The 23,939-nt window shown below is 36.2% G+C and overlaps 1 protein-coding gene across 5 annotated transcripts in view; it reads left to right on the top strand.

Moving 5' to 3' along the window:
• Window positions 1-23,939, top strand: part of ZNF644 (zinc finger protein 644) — a 52,208-nt gene that overhangs the window by 20,140 nt on the left and 8,129 nt on the right. For 4 of the 5 annotated variants that reach the window (XM_039556484.1, XM_039556486.1, XM_039556485.1 and 1 more), the window contains 3 exons: window positions 11,862-11,934; window positions 13,199-16,233; window positions 16,407-17,012. In XM_039556484.1, the coding sequence (XP_039412418.1) occupies window positions 13,230-16,233; window positions 16,407-17,012 (3,610 nt within the window). In that variant the 5' untranslated portion in view covers window positions 11,862-11,934; window positions 13,199-13,229. Of the gene's footprint in view, window positions 1-11,861; window positions 11,935-13,198; window positions 16,234-16,406; window positions 17,013-19,563; window positions 19,687-23,939 lie in introns of all 5 variants that reach the window. The other variant, XM_039556487.1, reaches the window with a different exon arrangement.

Here is a 23,939-nt window from a genome sequence, read left to right as displayed (position 1 = left end):
AAATTAATTTTGTTCTTCACATATTATCCACTTGGTTTCAAAGTACTGAAAGTGTACTTTGCACTGTAAAAGCAGCATGTTAAACTTGCACTTCCGGTATTAATGAGTAACTGTGGGAAATTTGACCAACTATCAGAATAGCACTTCAAGTTGTAAATAATGAAATTCTGTTGGAATTTTCCCTCCTTTTCTGTCCTTAGGAACCCATTTGCAAGCTATTTGAAGGACAAAGTATATGGAGATTTACTGCTGGCAGAACTTAAGTGGCCATTTGCAATTGCAAAGTGTCCATCGAGGAAGAATTTTCTGTAACTGACATTTTCCTCCTTCCCCCACCCCCTTCTTCTGTTATTTTGAGAAAAAGTGTAGGTTTTTGCTCTTCCATTTACTTGCTACTCCAGGAATAATTTGAACTATAAAATGAATCTCTTCACCATATAATTATGTGAAGCATGTAACAAAGAGTTTTGACCTGTTTTAACTTAAGTCTTTCAAGAGAATCTTTAGGTAAGGCCCCACAGTTCAGTAAATTCGCTACTTTGGAGACATGGCATGATGGACTCTGGTACAGAGGCTTCTGTAACCAACCAAAGCTGTCTCCTCAAGTTTCCTGCTTGCTGTTTGACTAATGTGCCATCTCAGAACGTAGCTTCTTGCAGTGACTTGCTACTTTGAAGAGGTGAGAGGGAGAGCCCATTTGCTTAAATGAGTTTGTTCCTGAATTCCAAACTCCAATTAATATGTAGACTTAATTTTGCCTTGAAATTGTAGTATGTGCATTTTAAAAGACATGAACTGCTTTGTTCGTATCTTCTGTTCCACTAAGGCTTCTTCAGAACTATTGCTGTCAACTTTAAAATACTGATTGTAGAAGAGTGCTTTTTGGGGAATTTAAAATACTCTTCTGTTGAGTGTTGATCTTTCGTATAATGTATAACTGATTCAGGACTTTGGTTATGAGTTGTCTTCTGAATTGTCTTCTGAACTATGAACAATTAAAAGTAAGCTCTACTGCTGTGATATGCATATACTTGTGTGTAGAGGATGTTTACTGCCTTAGCCTGACTTCGCTGGTTTCTGGAATGTGCTTTGAGAAAACAGATATATAACAGAATATAACTCTGCAAAAGGAAATACTTCATCTAAGAATGAGTGTAAAACAAGAATTGTGGCTAGGAAAGGAACTTGAATTGACAGTAAAGTTCAAGCTGTTCTTCTACCTGCTAATGCTTTCAGTATTTAATGCTTGCCATTTACATTCTGTTTCTTTTTAATTTATGTGTTATCTAATTACTGGTTTAAATACAGAAAATTAGTTGAAAAGTCTAATGTATTACTGAGTGTGTTTTTTAAGCATGAAGTCTTCTGAATGAAACTCTGAAGACCTTTCATCTTAATGGTGGTTATCTGTGTTTAGTAGGAAAAAGCTGGTCTCTGAGGAGAAAGCCTGTAGTATTGCATTCACAGCGAGAGGACAGAAAAATGTGTAAAAGAATAAATGGAAACAGTGTAATGATGTTTGATCAGTATTGTTACTGCTTGGAGGAGATCGTGAGGTTCCCAGAGTTCAGTAAAAATGACAACTGAATAGTCAGTAAATCAATGAAGTTATTGTGCTTTATTAGGGAACAAAATAAAAGCCAGATCCAGTTCTACAAATTTGTGGTGTACCATAATTGCATTGCAATGTGTATTGCTTCTTGAGTACTGGTCTAGTCCTGTGACTGAAAAACAGCATAGCAGAGCTGAAGAAGCTTCAGAGACAGGCAGCAGGGATGACTGAAGGAGTTCATTTTCAAGAACAACCTGCATTTCCCAACTGCCTCTCTCTTCAGTCTCCACTCATGAGGGTAGTGGCTGCAGCATCTTACAGACTTCTAAACAATAAATTTCACTCCCACAGCTCAGTGCAGAGTTGCCTTTTTGTGTAAGCTTATGTCTTTTAAAGCAAGAGCTGAAAATGTGATTTAATGATTTGCTCAAGCGTTTTTCTTGTACACTTGACCAGAATGCATTTCCTGATTACTCTGCTAGTGTGCTTTCCATGTGTAGGGTTTGTTGGTTTGTTGTTTTTTTTTTGTTTTGGTTTTTTTTGGTTTTTTTTTTTGTAAAGGGTTTGGGGTTTTGTTCTTGTAATTTCAAGTCATTCACTTTCCTAAGGCAAATATAAAAGATATATCCTGACTTTTGGAAATAAATCAAGAAATATGTTACTAGTTTAAAACACACAGGTATAAGATACTGTTTACAAACAGTGAATGTGCTTTATTGTGGTAACTGTAGTATTTGTTCTTAAATTTTCTGATTTACAGACTGCATCTTCTGAACTCCATAGGAGAATTTGTTTTGTTTTAAATACAGGGGGAAGTTAGGAAAAAATAAGCTTGGTCTGAATGTGTTAAAAGTGCAATGGGCCACACTTCTGTATAGCAGGATAGGTTGGAGAAGGTAGATGATTGTGCTGAATTTCCCTGTAATAGTGTGTACAGTGAAGTGAGGTCATATTTTAAGCGTTTTAGATACCAGGAAAAACTAAACTTGCTTCCAGAAACTGCCTTGAATGTATTTAATATTGCTTTGCCTAAAAGTAGAAGGCTGTAGTTAGTGAATAGTAGTACCCTGAATACTGAAGAAGGATATGTATGTTATATACAGAATTCTGCACAGGATAAATTTTAGTATGTGGGATTTTTGTTTCTTTGTCTCCGACAGGATCTCATATAATTTTTATCTTGTTCTTGTTATCCTGGTAACATGGAGTTGAATTTTCTGCCGTTAAATCACTTCTGGTGATGACTTTATTTGTTTAAATTAAAAAAAAAAAAAAACAACCCAATTGTTGGTGGCCTGACCTGAGCTTTTCTTCTCACTTACCTTTTTCTGGTCACGTACAGTATTATATAGGTTTGGGTCTTTTAAAAGCTGTGATTTTGTCTTTTCATCAGCAAGAACAATAACTTTCTCCAAGTCAGCAGAATTTTTTGGTCTTAATCTGAGAAGGTACCAGATGGATTTTTTTGCCTTATCTGGTACTGCTACTTAGAATCCTAGCTAGAATACTAGCTTTTTAATCCTTGATCACTGAAAGAACATAGAGGATGAGAGCTAGTTTCCTGATAAGGATGAGTGAATATCACTAATGTAGTTCATTACTCTAAGGTTCTAAATTAAATTAGTAAAAGCACAGTGTTTGTTTCAGCTAGTGGTTTTGTAATTGGGAAAGGTGCCATGCTTTAGAAGTTAAAAAATCTCTCTACATTAGCAGGAGAGGAGATACAGTCTTAAAAGTTGTGATAACATTAACATTTGTACAGCAAGTGATTATCAACCAAAAAAGCAAAAATCATGAGGAACTGCTAGATGTGTTTCAGGTCGTGCTGGATAAAAAGAATGACAACTTCTGTTCAATATAACAGGAAATAAGGTCAGAATTGTTCTAAGTTGTGTAGTGTTAATTGGGTTAAACTGTTCTTAATATCATCTTTAAGAAAGTCGCACTGCGAATCCATTATGCAGCATCGTGGTGTTGTCATTCAAGTTTTCATCTGTGATTTGTTGGATTGACACTTCACAACTAGTTCATGCAGTTAACTAATAATGTTTTAATTAACTTGTGAAATATTCCTGTAAAAATAGTCAAGTATACCTGATTTCTAAAAATTCCTTCCAGTCTGATTGTCATCAGTACATACTAATGAAAGTAGATTGAGTGGGTAGCACATCCAGATAACAAACTGGATATTTATACCTTAAGAGGTCTCTTATGTCAGTTACTGAATTCACTTTTTCCTGAAGTTTGAGATTATGGTGAAAATAAGACGTCTCTGGTGATACAGTTGTAATCATTGGGGATTTGCATAACATTACGTAAACCACCTAATTACTAATTGTTTTATTGATATATATTGGATTTGTATTGTAAAAAAGGGTTCTTTACCCAACTGCTTACAGGCGGTATCTGAACAAAGGGACTGAATTGTTGGAAAAAACTTTGATTTACATTGAAGATCTGTTTTAGATTTGGATAGCTGGAGTTTGCTTTGATTAATTTTTAAATGTCTCGTGTTAGCAGAGCATTGCTCGTATTTGGCAGCTTCAGGAACGTTTTTCAGCTCTGTATGCTCTGCACGTGGGAATAATTGGATTTACATACCGATTTTCACTACCACTTGGTGGCAGTACCTGGCTTCAAAAGGATTTGTCTCTGAGCAGATAAGGTGGCTGATCCTATTAAAACTATAGGTTAAGAGGGAGTAATTAGTTTTTATGTTTCTAAAAGTTAGTTATGTGTTTTAGAAATGAAAATACTTTCTATTTAACTTACTGGAAGGAATTATATTTGTATGTCTCTGTGGAAAATCTAGCTGTCATGTCTAATATGTAATTTAAGAGTATTGCTTGTGTTAGTAGTAATCTCAGAAGATGTATTTAATGTTCCCCAGTTGAATTATTTTAGCATTTACTTCTAGCATTTTGCTTTGAGTAGTTTAGTTCAAGTAATTTTAGAACATAAAATTTGCTTCATGGTAGTATTCTTTATAGTGCTGCATTCTGCAGTTAAATGGAGGACTGTCAAAGCTTCTTTTTTGCCTTATGAAATGTTCTCTATGTTTTTACTTCTTGATTTGTTCATATAGATTTTAGAGAGATTCCCCAGTGGATTTTTCTGTCAACAAAGCTAGTAAAAGTTTGTGCCCTTAGTCATAGTTGTCGCCTCTCGTCTGTGCCGATTCAGCAGTGTTTGGGTCCCAGCCTTTTAAACTGGATAACGAAATTGTTGATAAAGTGTGAAAGAAGGAACTTGGGGGAGTGGAAGAAGGCAGCAGTTATTTAAACTAGCTTTGCTGTGAAGAAAGGCATAATTCCAATGAATAGCACAGTAATTTGACAGTATATGATGCCATGTTGAAAATACTTCCTCTTCTCTGCAAGCCAAAATCATCTGCAATGGTCAGCAGGTCCTTTAATTTTAGTATTATGCCCCATGTAAGGACTGTAGTGGTGAGCTTAAAGTCTGGAAGAGTGGAGATACTTTCCTAAACATGGTCTCCTTGTGAAATGTCTCACTTACTGTGACTGGAGGTGAACATTGCCAGTGGCAGTGGGTTCTGTAAGGAGGAAATACTTCTACTGTATTGCCTGAAGAGCCAACACTGAGAAGCTTCTTTGAGGTGTGACACATCAAGAAGGTATTTAAGTATATTGTGTTGAAGAAGAGGGATTCATCCTCTGTAAAATGGAAAATTGTAGAAATACAACTGGAAAATGAGGTGGGAGTTGGGAAATGCAGGTTTATAAATTTGAGTGTGAAAATACTACTCCACTTAGTGATAGTATTATTTTATGTAGTGATACAACTCTGGAAAACAGGATCACTGGAAGAGAGGTAGAAGGGAGAGGAGCATCAAATTATAGTTTTGCTGTCAATTTATTCTGTCTAACTTGGGATAGAGAGAATACGCTTTTACCATAATAATTTTCGTGTCATTTTCTTCAGCTTTCAGAATGATAAATTCAAAGTTGGTAGTCGTAAACCTTTTTAAATTAAAATACTTTAGTGCCTGTATTGATGATATTTTGAAATTGAAATTTGTGGATAGTCTGAGCACATGGAGCACTCTAAAGAGGACTGAAGTAAGCAAGAGTTGGGATACTGTGTGGCAAAGTGTACTAAAACAGAATCACAGAATAGTTGACTTTGGGATGAACCTGTAGTGATCTTGTCCTGTCCCTCTGTCCATTCTGTTGAGGTCCCTTTCAATGGCATCACAACCTGCTAGTGTGTCAGTCTTGTGTGATCAGCAGCCTTGCCAAGGGTACCTTCTGCCCCATCATCCATGTCATTAATGAAGATGTTGAACAGTGTGGGACCTGGTACTGGCCCCAGGGTAGAGCTTTAGTTCCTGGCCATGCGCACTCTGTACCACTGATCACGACCATTAATTTTTTGGCAGTGGGATAAAGTGTCTCACAGCAAGGATACGAGCAGGACTTTTATTTGTAGACTGTAATGAAGAAAAGTTTTCTGGTTTTAATAATGCTGCTGGTTAATAAAAATTTTTTATTGTGTTGTGTCTAGATAAAAGCAATTTTTTGTGCCACACTTGAGGATTAGGAATACATTTTACTGAAAAACACAGGTAATGGTGCAGAAAGAGTTGAATTGTATTTTCTCAAACATTTAGTTTCTTTAGAGAGAAAGCATGTGGGCATGTGAGATGGCATCAAGGAAGAAAATTTGTGCATGTAAAAGTAAGGGAATGGTTTAGAAGAGAAATAGTGTGTATTTTCACAGAGCATTCATTCTCTATTTTTAATGCTTCTGTGTCTTTATTGGAATACTGCTAGTCATTACCATGTGTGTCTGCATTTAGGACAATTCAATATTTGATTGTAGTTCTCATCTTTATTAGAGCTAATGGCAGTGCAATTCAAACTAGATTGCACTACTAAAAATCCAAACTAGAGAGCTGCAGTAATATGAAGACTTAAGTAGCTGGCTGTCCTCTGTGAACAGGGCTGTGGAATTCTGGGCAGGAGTTATGAAGCCTGTGGAGTTGCCAGACAATGTGTGACTGTTCTTAAGTTACCAGATTCAACATCTTGGTTTTTTGTTCTGGGTGGTCATCTTTTAGAAATACCTAGTTCATTTTGAAAAGCATCTGCCAGTGAAACTATCTTAAGCTGCTGCATGAGCACTTCAAACTAGAAGAGTATTTTTTATAGGTACACCTATGATTCTTGTGACACTGAAATTGTATTGTCATTTATTATTATTGATTTCGGTATCGAATTTTAGTGTGATGCCCCCCATTGTGGTAAACTGGTTTATTTCCTCAAGCAAATCAATACTAGAGGAGCAAGATTAAGAATGGTTGGTGGCAGTAATGGAATTCTCTTTTGTGATTTCTAATTGTAAGATGGTTGTTCTTAAGTTGTGTTCAGTTTCCTTTCACATGAGATGTTAACGTATCATTCTTAGGTGTTTTAGACCAGAAACCAAGTTTCTGAAATTTTGACATTTTTAAGGAATTTTTTGATTTCCTTACTGTTCCTGACAGACAGCTTTTGAAGACATTGTTGCATTAGGAACTAAGTTTAAGGAAAGTAACTTCCTGAAAAAGTGTGCTTCAGGTTTGATCTTCCCAATTATAATCTTACTGAAAAGACGAGCTGCTTTTGTCATGGCTGCTCTATAACTGAGAGTTTCTCTTTGATCAACTTTTTCTGCAGATATTTGACAACTTGGTGAACTTTTCAACAGTATAAAAAAAGGTTATACTGTGGATAGCAGTAGCTTTGTATTTATTCGGGTATAATACAAATGTTGTATTGCTAATATTTCATACTGCTTTAAAAAATTCTAATATGGCAGTCTAATTAGCTATGAGAGTTTTCCAGTGTTCCTATTTTTATGTGAACAGCTGTGGATTTGAATTGTATTGAAGATAACTAGTTTTGAGTGGAGCTCTTCATGTTGTAGTTAGATTAATAACTGTGGACCGTTTGTAAGGTAGGTGTGGTGGGGTGTTTAATATGCACAACACTTGTGGTATTATGCATATTAAACAAGCCGTCTCTTGACTACAGAAGCTTGAAGAAATGCAGAAGTGTTCAGGTGAATTTGTAGATTTCAAAACTAAGTAAGGCAGTCTACAAATAGTGTTTCTCCTGTGCAGAAGGAGATGTATTTTCAGCAACTTAATTTGCAAACACAAATAGAAGCTGGAGGAAGGCGAGTCACTGACTCGTGCCCTACTTGTCAGGCTTTGTGGTTTTATTTCCGTCTGAAGGGTGAATCAGGGTAGCTTTTTAACAAGGAAATAAACTGGAAAACAAGAAATAGGTCTTCTTCTAATGATCAGAGTATCATGATTTTATTGATTTTGGGTATTAATATTGCTAGATAACATCCCAAGTTCCCAAGGCAGAAACTCTGCTATAAACTCATTACTATATGGAAGAGGCAAAAATATTTTGCAGCTGTCCTCTAAAATTTTTTTTTTTTCCTCAAGATGTGGCTGGTTTGTGTTGATTTGATACTAGTTCCTCTACTACTCTGTACAAACCTTCATTTTCCAGAAGTTCTTAAAACTTTCTCTTTAGGCAGAAGTTCTGTGCTTGATGTTTGCCATGATTAAGGTTTTAAAGCATAGACTGTGATGGGGCAAAATGGAAGGAGATGCCTTTTTAGCCCTGTGCCATGATGTACTTAAACTCTTTCTGTTCTGCTGTTTGTTGCCTAAAAATCTGTTACTTTGGTTCCATCATCTTTAATATAATCTGTCACTTGAGAAAGCTTTATTATAGGAATGCTTGTGGAAAAACAATAGGTTTTGTTAGTTTTCTCTATTTACGTAATGAAGTCTTGAAGAAAAATCTAAATGGTAACAGGGAAAACCTGAAGCACCTTTCCTATCTCTTGAATATTTGAATAATCCCTTGAGTGTCCTGTTTATTCACATACCTGCTTAAAGAACTTGACTTATGAGGAGTTATTTAGCACAGAACAGGTATGTTTTTGCCTTTGTTAGAGCACTGCTGAAAGACACTGTATTTCTTCAGTTTCTTTAGCCAGGCTGATTAAATTCAATCCATTTAGGAGATGGCTTCTGAGTTTTTGTGTTACTTAATAGTTGCTCTGGGCTTTTAGCTCATTGGCTTATATTTATGAATTTAATGAGAAACTTGATATCAGACCCCATAAAGGCACTTCCAAATTCTTCCATCTTGGTTTTTCAGCTCCAGTGTGCTTTCAAATTTATTGTAAATCCCTATAAAATAACATGAGGCTTGCAACAGAGACAAATCTCTTGCCTACACCTGCTAGTAGGCAACAGCATGGTATACTTGGCACTAAGGTGGAAGCTTTACTGAGCTAGCCTTGCATGAAGGCAGTGCTCTTAATTTGGTGTGTGACCCTGCTGCATAGTAAAGGTTGTCATTATGAAATAAAAACTTGGAAAGGTCATAAACCTACTGGTAATAAATACAATTAATAATGTACATAGAACAACGGATTTAAGTACATTCCTATCAAAAAGAATTATTAATGAACAGAAAGTGGACAGCATAGATCTGATGACAGGAGGGTTGCATCTAATCTGAATTACTGAGTGACCTAGGAAGCTTGCTTGGGGGGATTACCAAATAATTATGTTAATATGCAATTATCACCTTATTTCTTCTGTAGTAACCTCAAGATGTAGTGTAGCGGGGTGTTATAGCAAGTGCTGATAGTTTGCAAAAATACTGATGTTCAAGATTTTTAAGACAATAAGATTAGCTTAAGGCATTTAAATTATGATCAGTCAGCTTGAAGATAGATCTGACCTTACACTTCTTTAATGTTTAGACTGTCTGGCCACAGGCAGTCATATCTGCAGAACATATTATGATTTTTTAAACTGATACTTTATTAATAAAAACAGTATTTAAAAATAAGTAATTTTTAAATCAATTAATAGGGAGTGGAGTGTGGCTTATCTGGATAAAGAATTGGTTTCTGTCTATTTTTGAATATGAAATAATTTCTGTATAGTAAATAGCATAGTATGTAAACCAGGAGTAACGCTGTTAAGTGCACTGCAGTCGTTCTAGGCTTAACTGAAATAATTGGATTGAATTTGACCTAGCCTTTAGATAAAGTGTGTTTCAAAGGTATGAGTTGGGATTGTGTATTCTTGTGTAGGCTTTTTCAGCCATTTTCCATCAGCATTTTTACATGTATATATCTCTTAAGTATATTGCACTGGGTGCTTAAATAAAAATTACCTCAACTATATAGTTGAGATAGTATAGTCCTGGTAGTGGATATGATAAGCAGTACTTTCAACAATTTTAAAGTTTGATCTCAAATTTTCATTTTTCAAGTACACCAAGTATTAAATGCTATATATTTTGATAATTTTGTATTCCTGATATGATACAGAAAAGACAATTTTAAAACTCTGATGGAAGCATACGAAGAATATTGCATAGCCTTGGTTACATCTTAGTTACAATGATTGATTTTTCTTTTTTTCCCAGGAAACAAGTTAGATGGTAACATTTCCTCAAAAGACATGGCATTGTGTCTTTGGTTCTACCTATTGTTGTTACTGCATAAATTGTGACATGTGGAATAGATAATGTAACTGAAGTATTGCATCTTGGTTTAGTGTTATCACAAGACTAAATTATTGTAATTTAAAAGTATGTTTTCTGTTTTTTCTAATACCACACTGTTAAAACTGTTAACTTTATTGTTGTTGTCCTGCACAAAACCCAGTGAATTATACCACCTTGAGAGCTGGAAAAAATAATAATAATATATGATGATAAGAATAAAAATTACAATTAGCAGAAAATTATTAAAATGTAGCAGTGATGTTATTGATACAGTAAGCATTTCAGGCTCGATTCAAAGATGGAAATCTGTAGGGATTACCTGTATTACCATAGAAGACTTCTAATCATACCCATGTGGAATAGTTCACAATCTCCATAAATACACAGTATGGAAAGGAGTCTATTACAAGATTGTGTGAGGTGATGCTTTAGATATCTCTAATAACTCTGAAGAGAATATCAGTTTAATGGTGACCACAGGGTGTCCTAGCCACCTTCTTAACTTCAGCTTTAACACTAATATTTATTATCAGTAGGGTTTTGTATGTAGAGCAACATACATTGTCTTCATCTTGCAAACCTGTGAGAAGTTTTGAGGAGCCATTCTGATAATGAGGATTGCAGTCTCCAAGCAGCACAATATTCTCAGTCTGCCTCCCCGCTGTTCAGGGGGTAGCAGTGAAGTTGCTTTAAATGGGAAGCGTCTGTTCTTTCTCTGAACCCCTCACACCAGAACAGATGGGTGGAACTTGGAACATGGAAGGTTTTACCTCAGAGGTGGTAACAGTGAAGCCACTCATTAACACTGAATTTACCACTTCGTTAGCGATGTTGCTTCCTGTTGAGAAAAGCTAATACAGGCTCTCAGATTGACTGAGCACGCTTTTGTCTGCTTGTGCAGCAATAAACCAAGGAAAACGCACATCTTCCAGGCAAAATTGTCTTACTCACTTTCTTATAAATGTTTTGTGAACAGTTTTATACCCTGCTGCCTGATACTATATGAAGCCTACATTATTCAGTTGTAAAATTGCTGGAGCTATTGTGCATCATTAGAGGTTTCACTTAGTTTAATTGACTTTTGCACTACTGATTCTTAGCGCATGTTTGCACTGCCCGTTTCTAACTTGTGTACGTGATGTAAAGACTCCTGCTGGGTGGTGCATTATCACCATTTTAGGGTGATAGCTTTGAATGTGATCTTATTGGAAGTCGTTATTATAGTGAAAAATGACCCATCTCAAAACAGCAAAGAAAAGCAAAAATCTAAGAAATGGCAAGATGAGAAACTGGGGTGTCTAGTAGAACATTTGTGTAAAGGTATGTTATAGATAAATAATACAATAAAATATTTCACACACTTCAAGCATTTATTATGCCTCTGATGTGAGCATTGCTGTATTTTTTTGAATTGGCTAGTTCAGTGATGGAGTAGCAAAGGAAATATTTTTTTAATGACTTAATTTTTCATTGTATTTCTACTCCAAATACAATTACTTTTATCTGCAAAAGAAAGTTGGGTTTTTACAAACTCAGAAGAGGTTTAATAATTGTTTTGTCCTTTTGCTGATTTGTAACAAAACAAGTGCAATAACAGAGAATTTCCATGAAGCTAGTTAGTTTTGAATTTTGTCAGTATTTTCAATTCAACAGCTGTCATTCTGTTGAATTGAAAATACTGGATATATTTTAAAATGTGATGTATGAAGATGAAACTGGTGTTGTTTAACCAGGTTGTTTTCTCTCCTTAGGAAAAAAGGATGTCCAAAGTGGTCTTCCTGGATTTTGACAAAGGACCATTGCAGGGAGCCATGGATATTAGTTGTAAGTTATAACAACTTAATTCAAAGAGTCTAGGTAAAAACTCCTTTTAACTGAGTTTTATTCAAAATGTTAATTAGTAACAGTTACTAATTAACATTTTGAATAAAATTCTGTGATGGCAGGAATCAAATCTCCCAAAAGATCAAAGTGAGTAGTATTCTCTAAGGGTAAAATATATGGTTTCTGTAAAATACAGATGTTCTGGCTCCTAGATGAATGTTTTAATGCCTTATGCTCACTGTGTTCTGAGGACCCTTTTAAGAAGTGAATGTAGACTAAAGTTTACATTTCTGTTGGTCACACAATGATTTTCATGTGTAGGCAACTCCTTTGTGCTCACTAAGCATTGAGTAGATGATTTGATGTACGAATAAAAGTCACTTGTAGAAAGACAAGGCCACCCACAGGGAATTAATATGCAGTAGTTCTCTGTACTAGTAGATCCTGTTGGCATCCTCTGGATTCAACACGGTGACTTCATCTGGTAGGTAAATCCTAATGAAATGTTTCGTTCTTACAGTATTTTTTTCCCCCACCTTTGATAAGATGTTGTTTAATTGGTTTATCATTTAAAATAGCCTTACAAGTAGAATGGGATTTATTTGTTTTAAAGCAAGGAGAGTCCTTTTGTCAGAAGGGAATAGGAAGACATCTAGTTTCCTCAGTGAGTTTGATCCTTTGCTGTGTCTCTGTCACTAATCAGATGTTCAAAGTCAGCTTCATTGTGTTTTTTCCTTCTGTAGGCTTTTGTGTAGCATCAGGTCAATTGTATGGAAGTACTTTGAAAAAAGTGCTGCCTTGAGAAACATAAAGATTGTTTTAGTTTCCTAAAGAAAGTATGTTTTAAAAAAAAAGCAGAATTGCTAGTAGATGTCCGGGTAGCCTTTGCTCCTTACTTTTACTTCCAGAGAACAACTGAAGATAATCTGTATTTATGTACATGTAGAACGTTTTTGCGTTTGTTTTGACAATCTGATTTTCCCCATCGTGTGTAGGTCTCAGGCTTCTTCAAACTGGGATACTCGGCAGTGACTAGTTTGCTGTATGGTTATTAATATTACATAGCAAAAAAGTGTATTTTTTTGTTGCTTCATTGATTCACTATAAATGTCCTGAATATCCTAAATGAAAAATAAATTTTTGACAAGTTCAAAACATCTTTTTAGATTACAGTGTGAAGAGTGATCCTGAAGAAAAGCTGTAAATTAAAATTGCCATTCTTTATTTCTGCAATTGCCTGATTTTTTTCTTGTTTGTTTTTTAGTATAAATGTACTTAATGGACAGACCAGCAATATGGATGATTTAGAGATAAATACTGAAGTCACTGGTGCTAAAGAAGAAGAAGAAATCCTATGTGATGATAATTTTGTGTCTGAGGAAGAAGGTGGCATTCCTAAACCAGAAGAGAGTGACACGTCATTTCAGAAGAACAGCACATTGACTCTGACTGAGGAGCTATCAAGGGACAGATCTGAAAAAGCCTTAAGTGGAGGCCAGGCTTCTCTGTTTATACACACTGGTGCTCCTACTGTTTCTAGTGAAAACTTCATGTTGTCTAGAGGAACTGCTGTTAATGGACCAGTTTCACACTCCACCTCAACAAAGACTTCCATTATGAATAAAGGCAGTGTTTCGTTAACCACTGGACAGCCTGGAGGTCATCTTGCAGATTCCTGCTCAACTTTGACAGTGGTTCATGATCTTCAGCTGCCTGCAAAGAGTGCAACACAGAAATCAAATCAGCACCAAGTTTTATTTTTGTTACCTGATGTAGCACATGCTAAGAACCTGACTCATTCCATTAAAAATCTACCTACCTCTGCTTCAATTGGTTGTGATTCACAGAAAACAGTAGGAAATAGTGTAGATAGCACTTTAGTAGGCCAAGTAGAAGTTTGTGAGGATGATAAGAATTTACTATTAAAAGATGATTGTGTCGATACATTAACAGGCATTTCCTCAGGTACAGGTGGCTTCAGATCGGGATGTGATCCCAGCTGGGATCCGCAAAAAGAGTTTATACAGTTTCTCATGACAAATGAAGAAACAGTAGAGAAGTCTCCCATTCACTGTAAGGTAGGGCTAGAAAAGAAGCGAAAAAGGAAAATGGATGTTAGTAAAATAACACGCTATACTGAAGACTGTTTTGATGATACCAGTTGTATTCCTAGTAAATCAAAACTATTAAATGTTGAATTTTTAGAGCAGAATGAGGAGCTGCAAATAGTAGAACCACAGAAATATTCGTTGAGTAAAGTAAAGCCTGAATCCACAGATGAAGAGCTGGAAACTGTTGATGCTATCCAGCAGCTCATTTATAGTCCCACTAGTAACTGTGCAGAAGATACTTCTCCTGTTCACACTAGCACTTTTCTATCCAATACTTTGAAAAACAAATGTGAAGAGAATGATTCTGAACCGCCATCTACTTTCAGTACTGATGAACCATCATTTTATCCCTGTACAAAGTGCAATGTGAATTTTAGAGAGAAGAAACATCTGCATAGGCATATGATGTACCATTTAGATGGGAACAGTCATTTTCGGCATCTCAATGTCCCCAGGCCCTATGCATGTAGGGAATGTGGAAGGACATTTCGGGATCGTAATTCACTTCTTAAACATATGATAATTCACCAGGAAAGAAGGCAGAAACTGATGGAAGAAATCCGTGAGCTGAAAGAACTTCAGGATGAGGGTAGGAGCGCACGGTTACAATGCCCACAGTGTGTATTTGGTACCAATTGTCCCAAAACATTTGTGCAGCATGCAAAGACCCATGAAAAAGATAAAAGATACTACTGTTGTGAGGAATGCAATTTCATGGCTGTGACAGAAAATGAACTGGAATGCCATCGAGGGATTGCTCATGGAGCAGTAGTCAAATGTTCAATTATTGGTAGCGACTTGTCCCAGAGAAAAACTCAGAAAAAGGCATCCTTGAAAGATCCTTATTTAGGATCCTCAAGAAAGTCATCAACATATATGTGTAAGTTGTGTCCGTTTGCTACTTCAACTAGAAGCATTTTAAAAAAACACATGGCATATTTGCATTCAGCATCATGCGTTGATCCCTTTGGTAGTCATCTTAGACTAGAGAAAAGAAAAGGCAGCATAATAGAAGAATCTTTAGATTTTCGTAGCAGGACGAAACAGTTGATGAAACATTCTTCTACTTTTCCAAAGAACTCTGCTTTAAAACAGGATGTAAAAAGATCATTTGGCTCTACTTCACAGTCCAGTAACTTCGCAAAACTTCACAAGAGACCCTACAGGATACAGAAGGCTCGGAAAAGCGTTTCACAGTCATCTGTAAGTGTGTGCAATCTAAATTCTACAAACAAGAACTTTTTTATTAGAAATAGCATTTACCAAAAACGTAAATGTTTTCATCAAGCAGCAAAGCAGAAAGCTAGTGCCAAAAAAAGTAATTATTTATATAGACACAAATATGAAAACTACAGGATGATTAAAAAATCTAGTGACTCTTACCCTTTGCATTTAAAAAAGGAAGAGTCCAAATCTGTCAGTGCTTTGCATTTATTTTCTTCATCAAGTAATAATTGTTTTGTCATGGATTCAAATAGCCTTGATTGCAAATGGGCAGAAGGCTGTAAAGATCATAGGCATGTAGCTGTAAAAAGAGTGGTTAAAGAATCCAAGAGGGAAGGCTCTGTTACAGGAGATGATTTGGATTGCTATCCAGATTTTCTGCATAAAATGACTGTTGTTGTTTTACAGAAACTAAACTCTGCTGAAAAAAAAGACAGCTATGAAACGGAGGATGAAAGTTCATGGGATAATGTTGAACTATGTGATTACACTACACAGTCTGTGGAGGATGAATCTTACAATGATATTAATCAGGAGCATGTAAACCTATTCCCCATATTCAAAGGTAAAATGGAAGATAATGAAGCTGGTGATAAATCTTCACTTGGTTATGAGCAGAATGATGGCTTTTATTTTGAGTATTACGAAGATGCGGAGGGTAGTAACTTCTTGCATGATTTGCATGATCCTCAGAATTTAGAAAATGTAGGATCAGCATTGCCAAAGCATAATTCAGTTTTCCACTGGACTGATTTGTCGCTTGAAAAGAAGTCCTGCCCGTACTGTCCAGCAACCTTTGAAACAGGTGTTGGCTTGTCCAATCATGTCAGAGGACATCTTCACAGAGCTGGACTAAGCTATGAAGCCCGCCATGTTGTTTCACCAGAACAGATAGCAACAAGTGACAAAATGCAGCATTTTAAAAGAGCTGGAACAGGGACTCCTGTTAAACGTGTTAGAAAAGGTAAGATTTGTTTTTTTTATTTGGGTATGAAGTAAAGGGGGGACAAAGGGATTTATTGAACACTAAACAAGACTTGCTTTATCTTGTTGTAAAGCCTCTCTTCTTGTGATTTGCTGTTGTCATGTTTAACTATATATAATTGTCAAAAAACATTATAATTATTTTCTTTGTAGCAATTGAGAAATCTGAAACTTCCTCTGAGCATACATGTCAGCTCTGTGGTGGCTGGTTCGATACTAAAATTGGATTGTCTAATCATGTGCGAGGACACCTGAAGAGGCTTGGCAAAACCAAGTGGGATGCACACAAGTCTCCCATCTGTGTTCTGAATGAGATGATGCAAAATGAAGAAAAGTATGAAAAAATCCTAAAGGCTTTGAACAGTCGCCGTATTATTCCCAGACCATTTGTTGCTCAGAAATTTGCATCAAATGATGACTTTTTATCTCAGAATGTTATACCTCTTGAAGCATACCATAATGGCCTAAAGACTGAAGATATATCTGTGTCTGCATCGGAGGAAGAAGGGCTGAGTTTCCTAAATGAATGTGATGAAACAAAAGCAGTACTACATGATGAAAAAAGAAATCAGTCGCTTACACTGATAGAACTCCTGAAAAGCAAGAGATTAGGAGAAGAAAGGAATCCTGATATTTCCCCTCAAAAGATTCATAATCAAACTGCAAGAAAGAGGTTTGTTCAGAAATGTGTTCTTCCATTAAATGAAGACAGTCCATTGATGTATCAGCCACAAAAAATGGACTTGACTATGCAGTCAGGTAAGAAGGTGTTTCTTGACAACATTTCCGAAGAATCGTGTAATTCATAGAAAATGTACAAGTGCAGAGTATTTTATTTGGGTTTCTGTTCTCTTAATTCTTGTTTCATTTCCAGAGGACACTTGACTGCGAGAGGTAGCACAGCAAATTTTTCTGACATGTTTTTCCTAAAGTGGAAAAACGCCTCAGCAGCACTGAAGGGTTTTTGCATGGAACATAGTTCCTGTTCTGCATATGACTGGGCATGCAAATTCAAAGCGGACACAAAGTGAGCCTCAGTAAGGAAGAAGACACATCCTGCAGTAAACAAGTTGAAGTGTCCCTGCATATTTGGTAGACTAACAGTTCTGAAATGTTTGGGCTTGCAACCCTGTTTTTGGGCATTAAAACAGCTGGTTTGGGAATACTGCATTTAAATCTTTGAGGTTTGTGCAAGGCAGCATTTGCTCAAACTAACAGAACTGTTGATACCATTATAAATGCATAATACTGCAAATTGGTGAATCACTGTCAACTAATTCTGATGGTTTTAGGCAAACATACTCTTACAACATAGATTAATTCTTGTTTGTTGCAAATTGTGGCTGCTGTGAGAAACTCATGCTTGCTTAGGGCCTGTCTATTCTGAGTGACAACCTGTGCTGGTTCAAGCTTTGTTGGCATACAGTTGTAGCCAGCAGGTTTCCAATGCACGGCCTCTGACCAGTAAGGACCTAGATTGTCCCTCCACTGAGAATTGTGCTAATGAAACAATTCTACAATCAGCTTCCTAGCTACTCTGTATACTAATAGAGCAGGCTCTTAGAGTGATGTTTTTAACTTACTTGTCACATGAGAATTATTTCTAGTCTTGGGGAACTCTTCCAACATCCTTTTTAATGTGTATGTAGAGCTTGCATTTACCGGTTTCTTGGTTGGACACCACCAATGCTGCAGAATTCTTTAGATGAGGAGCAGGATCTTATTTTTATACCCCTGACTTTTTTTGGTTCTGTTTCTTTTCTTGTTATTAACCAGGTTAGTAAAACTGGCAGTGCCTAGTACTTTTTCACCTATATTCTTTTCTTCCTTTAAACAAAAACCCCAACAATCTGATGTGCTCAGAAGTTCTTTTAAGGGACTACAAAAGTGTGGCAATCAATCTCTTAACAAAGGCAGCTTTCTAAAATGACATAGTAGAAGTGGAAAAGAATTGTATTTTATGTCTTCTGTACGTCTGTGGTTGTCCCTTAAGACAGGAGATTGCTTAATAAAGAAGTGTATCTTTGACAGGTTTAATGATTTGAAAAACAATGCTCAAGGAATAGCTTGCCAAACCTGACACTGTGTTTTGCTTTCTGTATAATATTTACTGCTCAATGCTAGGTAGAACCTGTTTGGTTGTGGTGAACAACCAAGTAAAAATAAACATACGCTCGCATAGTACTAACGGTTATGAATGGGGCCCGATAGTTTTCTGTGGCTGAGGTAACAGAATTTGATAACTAACGCACTGTGCCAGTTGAGTTAATGAGAAAATATTTAACATCGAGTTGAACATCTTCTGTTTTTCCTAAAAAAGGGCAAATATTCCTAATTCTGGTTTTAGTTTTAAAAAGGCTTTAACCAACCAGGTATTCTTCTTCTGTAACTTGCCTGAAAAAACAGCATGTCTTCTGTGGGCTGCTGGAGAATAGCATTCTTTCTTTCCTGCAAACAGAGACTTTCCAGCTGAGTAGTTTTAGCTTTTTCATTTATTCTTCTAATAATTTATTAGTAGAGAGCCTGAAATATTAGTTGACCAAAACAATATATCTTTGGTAAAATGCAGGGAGAAACATTATGGTGAAGTTGAGCAGGGGAGAAGTTACGATGGTTTCTTTGTCTGTAAGTGAGGAATTCAGTATTGTTTCATTGTTTTCCTGTGATAAATAGCATATTGCTTTGTTGATATTTATTTAGCACAAAGATTTTAGCAAAAAACTTCAAATCATTTACTTTCATTATCAATTGTGCACCTAAAGTAATGAATAGAAAACGCACTGAACAATATGTTTGGTCTAACAACTGTTCAGTGGTGTGTTTTACCACCTTTTTCTCTGAGCCTTCAACAGCCGCCTAATTTTAGTATTGAGCTCTTCAGTCTTACGGGTAAAACACTTCTAATTACCACTTTGTCAACTTGGCTTTTCAAATTCTTTTTATTGGAAATGTTGAAAGCTCTGAAATTTCTCAACAGAATTGTGCTGTACAAATTGCAGGATTGTATTTTGGAATTAGAGCTTCATAATGTGGAGATCTGTAGGAACTTGATAGTAAGTACTAAATGCAGAGTAGCCTACTGGGCTCAAGTTGCCTCCTTTCTGTTCTTTTTCAAATAACATGGTTTGGCTTAAAGCACTAGGTGGAAAACTAATAACGGTTAACTTGGATCCTTCTAATATACTAAACAATCGCATCAATGCAGTGAATATATTTTAAACCATCTTTATTGCAGAAAACTTTTTACAACGCTTTGAGAATTTCATTTTTTGAAGAGAGAACTGGATTATAGTTTTCTTTTGAATGATAGGTATGCCTGTGAAGCTTAGAACGTGTGTGCATTGCAATACGACGTTTACAAGTGCTGTTAGCCTGTCCAACCACTTACGCGCTTATGCACGAAAGAAGAGTGCTGGACTTTTGACTGGGACAGGTATGTTTTGTTACAGATGTAAAAGCAAGTCTGTCTATGATACATTTTCTTCATCAGACTGGACAAAAGCATATGTTAATTCAAAATAATTTTGAAGCTTCTGCTGGTAAACAATTTATTTGCCATAAAACTTCAGCAACTTGTAAGAAAACGTATGTTGCTGTTGTCCACTCTCATGTCTGATTTTCATTCTTACTCTTTGATATTGGATCCAACACTTAAGGTATGTAAGCAAAAGTAAGAGATGGTTGCTTAAATTCATTCTCCTGTGATATCACAACTTCCACACCAGATAGTTGGCCTTCTAATGACATGCTTAAAAGTATCTCAGAAATGAGAGCGGTGGGGAGAAAAAAAAAGGCCACAAAACAACAAGTAGTTTTTACTGTCTAGTACATATAATTACAAAGAATAGTCCAGTAAAATAGGAAAAGCAAGTAATTTTACACCTTGTATATTTCTAACAGCATATTGTGTGTAGTTGGTTTCATATCTTGTTCGACTCACAACTCAAAAACTACCTGCTCTGACATTGAGTGAGGGTCGTACAGCATTTAGCACTGCTATTAATGTCTTTTTATTAAAACAAACTTCATTTTGAAATTCTTCTAATATGCTGTATTTTGGCTTGTTTCCAGAGACCTGCAGCTTGCTTGGCTGTAGGCAGTTTCTGAGTTTACTTGGATTATTGCTGAGATTAGTGGGACTTCACATGATCAACAGCAAATTGAGGAGCAGAGATGCAATATAATGAGGAAAATTTGGAGATATGAAGCCTGAAATATTCTATAATTAAGAAGGGCAGCCATCAGTTTTCTGTGTCAACAAACACAGACTTTTACATAATGGTCTTGGAAAATGCATAATCCTTTTTTTATCTGCAGATGTAATTCATTATGCTAAAAATGACAAACTGAGTTGCAGGCTTTCTCTGTAGAAGGTTAAAAGAAATATTTTTACAATATGGGCCTGTGGCTGCCAGGTCTTATGTTACACTACATTAATACTATAACAAAGGAGATTTGGAAGGAAGTAAGCAGATGCAGTAATATCTAACATGTAAAAGAATATGCCTTTAGTCAGGGATTCTGAAATTTTTCATATTTATTCAGTAAAAAGGTGATGGTAGTGGACTTCATTTATCACTGCTGTGATTTGATATTAGCCCTGTGGTATGGTTCCTTTCTTATATACCTACCGAGGAGGTATTTTTCAATAGCTGTATATTTAAATTGCACATTAATAACTTGACAGTAATTCAGTGAGGGAGACACTGGCAAACAGAATAGTACACAAAGATTGAATCCTGGACAAGCACTTTGTACCTAGCTTCCCTTTTGCTAAGTGAAAAAAGTGAAAGAAGCTTGTTAAGGTGCTTTCAGGGATTTTTGTTTGTTTCCTCTAAGAAATGTATTTTGCTAGTGAAGTAGTTGCATAGTCATCAGAACAGCTGCTGCTTTTCTTAAAAGAATGGAAAGAAAACTCGTGTATCTTGTGTCATTGGACCTAGACGTTGGTTTAAAATCAGGCTAGAAACAAAATGGGGTTAGAAACAAAGTTTAAGTAAACGGTTAGAAACAAAACTTTGGGAAAAAAAAAAAAAAATCTTTTGATCTCAGAAGCTGGAACTAATCCAGATAACTTATACCATGGATATAGGCCTGTGGCTGAAACCATTGACTTAAGGAGTCAGTGTTGAGTTCTAGTTAAAACATCATGCAACCAATGTATATTTGTAGTAATTTAGTCATGACACTGCTGCAACTCTGTGAAGGTTGTAAGCTTTGCTCATTGACTTCTCAAGCAAGCTTATGCAAGGCTTGTAGACCAAAAAATATGCTTTTAAACAGCTGTTTGGTTTGATATTCCACTTTATAATGTAAGTTTTGTGAGAATTATTTTAATACAAGATTTAACTAGTACACACTAGTTTTAAAGTACACACTTCTTATGAGTGTTGCTCTTAGGTAGATCTTGGGTTTTCTTATTAAAAGATGGTTGTGGTTGAGAGCAGTTTTGAGATGTCTTTTGCTTGGCCTCAGCCACAGCTGAACCTTCAATGGTCTTCAGCCATTCTATGGAGACAATGAGGACACGTTTATACAGGTTCCTTCTTCCCATTAAGCCTTTCTTATATCTTCTGAAATAAATATAACTACCAAAAATAAATCACATCAGTTGAATAATTCTCATTTTCTTGCTGTAATAAAATAATTGTTCACTAAACATGAACACTAATTCTTTTATTTGGCAGTTGTTATGGGACCTATCTAGGCACTACGGTTTACTAGGAGAAATAGATGAGAAATATGTGATCTCTGGATGCCACCAAAGTGAGACCTTTCCAAGCACTACGTCAGCTTATGTACTAGTCTCAGATTTTCCATTTGTGTGCATGTGTTTTTGATACTGACTGTTACCATATTGCTCTTCGGGCCGATGCCCTGCTTCTCCAGCCAGTAATTTCATCATATTTAGTTAAATCTTAGCCTGTTTTTCTTTTCAAATGCAACTTTACAGCTTCAGCAGTATAGTAGACATAGTTAGGCGTAATGGTAGCTTTGGAGAATGGACTCAAGAAAAACATCCTAGAAGTGAAAGTTGCTAGACCATTGGCTGTTTGAGGTTAGTCTTTATTAAACCTTATTTGTGCCTATACTTACACATTATAGATCCACTGTAGAGCAAATAGCTGTGTCTTCAGATGTCTGGCTGGAACTTTTTTTGTTGTTGTTATTCAGTCCAATTTTTAATAATGTAATGATCTAACTGTTCATCTTGAGTAGATGTTCATTTCCTTTTATACCTGTTTTGATGTGTAGCAACACATTGGTGTTTCTCAGAGCATGTGGTAAACTTGCTTCTTTCTTCTGAGTATCTTTAGAGCATTGGATAGACCTACACAAAATCTTCAAAATGCATCTCGCTCTTCTTCGTTACAGTTGTATATTCAGCTTCCTTTCTTCTTATCTCTCTGGGCTTCTCTTCCTCCCTCCTCCCCAAGTCTCTTAATACTTTTCTTGTGCCCTGGCTTTTTACATCTTCTCTTTGTTGACTCTTTTCACCTGCTCAGTCTCTTCTTACTGGCTGTCATCTTCTGGGAATCACTACTTTGCCTTTGGTCTCTGCTTCTGTAGGTGGAGACTGCTTTGTCAGAAGTTTGGGAGGGATCAGTAAAGTACAGAGCAAGGAGTCTGGCCTTCAAGCCAACAGTGTGACTGAGGTAGCAGTTCATGAGGGCTACTACATGTTCAAATAATTTCAAATATTATTTTGTCAAACTTGTAGCTTTGGGAAGTTTGCAGTGGAAGCATATCAGGTATGGAGAAATCTGAGATCCACTGGCTTTGTGTGTCTTTATTCTGTGCTGTTACAGTCATAATGAATCAACTGGCATGATGATCTAATTTCCAGTATCCTATAAAATCCTATAGAGAGCAAATCATGGAGGGGTTTTTTTAATGTACTTTATTTGTGCGGTAGTGATGAGGATGGGTAGCAAGTGATTGAATTTGAAAAATTAGTGACTAATTGTACAAGAAAGATAATTCATTATTTTTTACTTTTTAATTGACAGTGTTTTCAAATGGTTAATTAGTTCTACTTCTGTGTGCAATGATTCAACTTGTTTTAGCTTACATACACTATGACAAAAGTAATGAAGTCTGAGTAAAAGACCCAGCTTCAGTTTTCCTGAAATAAGAACCATTTCATTTTGGGGGACATCAGGAAGAAGAGCCGTTTAATTTGGAACCGCAGACCAAATGTCACGGCGTGAAAGGGCCTCTAATTGTGACCTGTATAATTCATGTTGTCTTAGGCATGCTCATTGAAACCTCTTATCTCCATCTGCTTGTAGTCTTTCTTGATAAGTGGTCACAGAGGTTTTTATATGCAGTGTTTTTACCTAGCATATATTTTTCGAAGTAGTGTGCTCTGAAATTGTACCTAAGTACCTCAAGGAGATTCCTCCGGAGTTTGATTGTCTTTTGTTTTAGATGGGTTGTTTCTCCATCATGTCTTATCAGCAGCTTGAGGAAGTGATGTGACTGGTTGTTTACAAGAAGTTTTTCAGTTATTAACTGGGAAACACCAGGTGGCCGAAGTTGAAAGAGATTTCTTCCAAAAAGAAGTAGGCCTTTATGGAGAATGAAGGATGATAGTTTGGAAGCTTTTGTAACTATTAAGTAGGTGCTAATGATAGGTAGTTCCTGCCTCTCTCTAGCAATTGTGGCAGTTTCCATGCAGTTTAC

Source organism: Corvus cornix, chromosome 8, assembly GCF_000738735.6.
Source record: "Corvus cornix cornix isolate S_Up_H32 chromosome 8, ASM73873v5, whole genome shotgun sequence".
NCBI classification, from domain to species: domain Eukaryota; kingdom Metazoa; phylum Chordata; class Aves; order Passeriformes; family Corvidae; genus Corvus; species Corvus cornix.
The sequence above is the reverse complement of the archived record's forward strand: the minus strand, read 5'-3'. Positions and strand labels throughout refer to the sequence as shown.